The sequence below is a fragment of the Gracilinanus agilis genome, unplaced genomic scaffold (assembly GCF_016433145.1).
Source record: "Gracilinanus agilis isolate LMUSP501 unplaced genomic scaffold, AgileGrace unplaced_scaffold41616, whole genome shotgun sequence".
In the NCBI taxonomy this organism is placed as follows: Eukaryota; Metazoa; Chordata; class Mammalia; order Didelphimorphia; family Didelphidae; genus Gracilinanus; species Gracilinanus agilis.
In genome coordinates this window covers 1-5,557 of record NW_025375374.1, presented here as the reverse complement: position 1 = coordinate 5,557, position 5,557 = coordinate 1, and the positions used below count along the sequence as shown (strand labels likewise).

The 5,557-nt window shown below is 43.4% G+C and overlaps 1 protein-coding gene across 1 annotated transcript; it reads right to left on the bottom strand.

Annotated features, from left to right (window-relative positions):
* Nucleotides 1–4,810: 4,810 nt before the first annotated feature.
* On the bottom strand, nucleotides 4,811–5,473 carry LOC123255241 (forkhead box protein O1-like; the record flags this gene model as incomplete). Its single annotated transcript, XM_044684080.1, has 1 exon — nucleotides 4,811–5,473. A coding segment is annotated over exon 1 (663 nt), but the record flags the coding sequence as incomplete, so codon positions are not given.
* Between the last annotated feature and the right edge of the window lie 84 nt (nucleotides 5,474–5,557).

The following is a 5,557-nucleotide window of genomic DNA, read 5'->3' as shown; positions in this document are numbered from 1 at the left end:
GAAGGAAGGAAGGAAGGAAGGAAGAAGAAGAGAGAGAGGGAGAGAAGTTGGTTGGTTTTTCATTTTCTTCTTCCTTTCATCCTTGGCTAGGGATAGCAATATGAAAAAGGAGAGCAGCTGTTGCATTGATGAATTTTGGATGAAAGCAAAGCCAAAAGACCTAAAGGAGGTCCCTCTGGTGGTGTACTTAAGTCCCTGCAGGTTGCTTCAGGGAAGCTCAGAACAACAGTATCAGCATCTCCAGGCCCCAGCTTCAGTTCCATTACTATTGCAGGAATTTCCTGATTCTCAAACATATCGTGCAGCCAGTCCCAACATTGTGGTGTTTGCCCTGGCAAATATCCAATGTTCTTGTCAAACTGGACCTCGACGTGGCCTGTGCACTCCCACCTCCAAATCCCTCTGGGACATCGCCATCCAATCTTAACAGGTCAAACCTGGACCCATTCAAGGTGCAGATCAAATGCTACCTTCTCCAAGAAGTCTTTCTGGATTACTTGCACACAAATATTCCTCAACCAAAAGTAATTTTTCTTTCCCATATCCAGATTCCATTGCATTCTGTTTACATCTCTCTTGTGGACCTTCTCTCTGTTGCCTTAAGAGTTATTTACATCCGTGTCTCCTGACCCATAATATAAACTCCTTAAATACAAATATAAACTCATTCATAGTATCTAGCATAGTGAAGTATACATACCCAAAAATGTTTGTTGGATTGAAACAAATTTAAACCATCCCTGATACTATAAAATCATAGAGTACTCTCCAAAAACTAGGCCAGGAAAATTACTATGATGCAAGTTTCTAGGCAGTTTCCAGAAACATTGCAGGCCTTTGCTACTGCATACTCTACCTTGAAAGGGCTAGAAGTACAGATAGACCAAAATGTCCTGCTGCCCTCTAGCATACTTTAACGTCTGACAGAGCTTAATCACTGGGCAAGGAGTAAGGAAACCACAAGGATGCAAAAAGAGGCATAATGTTTTCAATTTACTAGTCAGTAGATCTCACCACTGAATAATCACCTCTCACTGCTTCCTACAGGCAAATAAATTCCTGGAATTTCATGTACCCTAATCTTACTCCTGCTAAACAGCCTCTAAGAAATATTAGTTCCAAAAAAACCATACAATGGATCTCAATTTTTATGAAATGCTATGAGAAGTAGAGTGCTATATTTTTCATTGTTCAAAAGTTGTTTTTTTTAAAGGATCTGTTCATTCTAAGCATCACTGAAACCAAAATCACATTTCTTGATAAGAAACTGGCCCAACTATATCCATGGAAATATAATGGTTTAAACTCAACAAACTTATTTTCCTATGTACCTCATTTTCAATCCTTACACATGTAGATTGAAAGCCCTTTTGTGTCATGAGAAGAACAACCCAACATTTATCACTCCAGACTAGCCAGAATGAATTTCCAAACTCTAGCAAATGTCAGGATGTATTATCCTGGCCTTCCAATCCAAACAAAGACAAAAGTTTGTGAAGGTTGATTAATACTGCAAAACTTGTTCCACTGACTTATTTTATTTAAAAATAATGTCTTTACACAAACTAGAGATAAGGAAAATTCCTTAAATCACTCAAATCATTCTCAAGAGGATTAGCACTACAAATCCAACACAGGGTAGTTCAAAACTTATCTTACATCTGCACTAAGACTTTTGGGACACTAACTATAGAGTGTTTGTAGCAAGCAGTCCCATTCTTCTGTCCCACCAACAAAACTGGCATAACCTTCTAACTCTCTGTGTCCAAATTTATGTGAATTTCAAATAAATAAAAAATGGATAACAGTTTTTTGATCAACACAACAAAAGCTTGTCACTAGCCCTAACATTAGTTTTCAGTACAAATATTAGAGTCTACCCACCATAAAACAAATACAATGCTTTCTTAAAATCACCGGTGAGAAAGAAAATAAAATTTTCACTGTTTACAAATTATTGTGCTCAGTTTAAAGGATCAATAAGGATGTTATGTGTGAAATTCCACCACCAATCCTGTGGTATGGAATAAGTTTAAAAGCAGCCTCTATTAATACACATTCTCACAAGTATGACCAGTACTTAAACCAGGACAAATGTGGGTGGCAAATTCTGAAAAGTGATGATTAATGTCAAAGTGCCATTATTCATATTAATATTATTAATAATGCTTAATAATTTCCCAACTAATGGAAATGACTTACTTGGGATTTAATGTAGGCCCAGGGAAAGCCTTATGCATAAAATCAAGAAATTACATTGGTACCCAAGTTAATGCCAATGCTCAGTATTAAATTATATTAAATATTTCTTTCCAAAATATTATCAGCAGTCCTAAAGCATCTAATCACTTAGCAAGTTCGGGGTATCTTGTCTTTTTGGAGCAAGTCTATAATTTAAAAAGAACAAAATTACTTCACTTTATAGACCTTGAGAACAGGAGAGTCTTTCAGATCTGAGGGAAGCTTGATTTTAACAAGTAACATATTTATGAAAGAGAGGGAGAAAAGTTGTTTCTTTGCTGCTAAAATACCCTTTTACTCAAACTGAAAATGCACTAGATGTAATCTTACTTGTACCAACTGACTTTGATGACACCTGAAAGGTTTAGTCATTTGAAAATGATGGGCTATCTTGAACCAACCAAAAGAACCAGTTTCTTAAAGCATCTATTTCATAGCTGATTTCCTTAAGAAAAGCATCTATACATTTTCTAACTATTAAAGGATTAAAATACACATTTTTAAACCCCCCTCCAAATTTGTAATAAATGCTTTCTGAGACAAAATAAATTTAAATCCCAAATAAAGTCCTACTATTGTCTTTATAGAATAGTATCATAATAGTTTTCAATAGGTTGTTGACATTCTCAAGTTCTAAAAAGAATAGAAATCAAATTGTTTTTGGAGAGTAACCCAGATTATTTTAATTTTTAAAAACGAGTCTTTCATGAAAGGATTATATTTGAGATAGTAAAATCATGTGGAATAAAGTAGTTTTATGTCGTGTGATTATTTAAAAAACCAACACAATGAAAATTGTTTACTTGAAGAGAGGAGCTTCAAAATAATGTAGGTAGTTCGACCTTTTGGTCACACATTAATTAAATACGTGTATGACCTTTATGTAAAACAACTTCTTTGCTATAACAATTGCCCAACAAAAGTCTCAGCCCTAGTTAAGTAGTAAACCTCAAAATAGGAGGGAAGGGGAATGGACTCAGGAGAAAGGATTTGATTAAACTGCTGAACAAGTCATGTTTTTCAACCTGTATGAGGCCTTTAGAAGATAGCTGTGAAAATAGGGCTCATAGGACCAGCACAGAGATGGTCCTCTCTGGTCTCTGAAAATCAACCATTTTATTCAGAATATCTGTGTAAATGAATCTTGATTCTGAAGAACAGAAAAGCCCAAAACAATGTTATACCCAATCCTCTTTGAAAGAAAACTTCAGAGCTATCCTTCATGTTATTAATTTTACTTCCACCCAAACATAATAGAAAGGTTCCTGACACTATATTTCGATGTTATATAGCCCGAAGTGAATTAAATTAAAACCTCATTTCTTAATTAAAAACATTTAAGCAGTGGGGCCCGTGTAAGTTGGGGAGCCCTTCCATCCACAGAAGATCTCCTATCTTTCCCTACCAATGCAATCACAGGCTGGAAGGCTGCATTTAACCCAAAGGGTTTGTTAAGATTGCTAGGGAAAAGGCACTGACTGGCCCTTTAAAAGTGCTGGCTTTCTCAGCTCAGTCCCTCTCCAGGCAACCACCCCTGAGATCCCCTCCCTCTCACCCCACCCCCTCCAAAGTGTCACACTTGAACTTTAACTCAGCTAACGCAGCTCCAGCGCCTGTAAACCCCGCCAGCTGTGGCCGCCCCTTTGCACGTGTCGGATGAGCTATCCCGGGCTCTTTTAGCTGGTGCCCAGCCCCCTGAACCGGGGTCATTTCGGATAAATCAAAACAAAACGGGTAACTGAGTACTCAAGAAAGCCCTAAGGCCCGCACCAAACCAGCTTCCTAAAGCTTCTTTTCTTCCACCTGCTTGTCCCACTTCTCCCTGCAATCCAGGTCTCCCTCACACACACCACCCCTGTTTTTGCTGCCCCTCTAGGTTCCAGGGAAAATGGCATCATGGCTCGGGATCAATTTATGGATTACACACTACAGGGTCTCCCCCAGGGTCTCCGAACCCTGATCCTGCACTTCCCTATTAATTTTGGACTCAGAGGACATAGTTCAACTCCTGACTCTCCTCCTTCAGTACCTGGGCGACTTTGGCCAAGTCATTTAGACTGGTTCTCAGATTCCTCAGTCAGTAAAATGAAGATAATCTCTGAGATCTCTTCCAGTTCTGAGTTCCTTTAACAAGGAAATGGGCCTGCTGCAGGAGTTGAGGTACCAGGGGTCAAGCCTTCTCCCTCTTTCCCGGTCCCGTCCCCAGCATCCACTACACAAATAACGTCATCACTGTATAGAGAACCTTCTTTATCCCAAAAGGATCCACTTGACAGAGTCCCCTAGCCAAAACCACACAGACTGCAAATCTCACTTACCCCTAATACAAACAAGGACCAGACATAGGTGAGGCGCGGCTAGCACTACAGCCGCCCCCTCCAAGGTACAAACCTGCACGCCTCGCTCCCTAGAGCCTCCCCCTTTCTTCCCATATCCCCAAAGTGGTAGTGACCACAGCAGACGCTTCTCACCCTCGTGGTACCCAGTGCCTTCCACTTCCCCCTCTCCCTAGCAGTGGACGTCCCCCACACCCCCTTACTCAAGGGGGTTCGGGTTTGGGGTGCCTCACCTTCCAGCCAGCGGAGCTGTTGCTGTCCCCCTTATCCTTGAAGTAGGGGACGCTCTTCACCATCCACTCATAGATCTGGGACAGAGTAAGCCGCTTCTCCGCGGAGCTCTCGATGGCCTTGGTGATCAGGTCGGCATAGGACAGGTTGCCCCAGGCGTTGCGGCGGGACGAGCTGCTCTTGCGAGGCTGCCCGGACAGGGGCCCCGCCGAGGCCGGGGGGACGGGCGGATGCTGCTGGAGGGGCCCGGGCTGCTGCTGTTGCTGTTGTTGCTGCTGCTGCAGGCAGGTGGTCTCCGGACACTGGAAGTCTGGACATAGTCCTTCGGCCGCCGCAGCCGCAGCTGCCGCCGCCGCCGCTGCCGCCACAGCCGCTGCAGCAGCAGCAGCCGCCACGGAACCCGGGGGCTGTTCAAAGTCCTCACTCTCCTCCAGGAGGCTCAGATTGCTGAGGAAGTCAGAGCTGACAGCGGCCGAGGCGGCGGACGCGGCATCCCCGGGATTCCCTGCCCCGCTGCCACCGCCGCAGCCGGAGGGGGCCGGACTGGAGGTGGCCGAAGTCGACTGGTTAAACTCCGGTCTGGGAAGGGGCCAAGTGCACGACCGAGGCCGTGGCAGTGGCTCGAAGTCCGGGTCGATCTCCACCACCTGAGGCGCTTCGGCCATGGTGACCCCCCTCCCCTCCCCCCAGCCTCAAGAGAGAGAAAAAGAGAGAAACCAGAGGAAAGGGGTGGGGGAGGGGACTTCCCG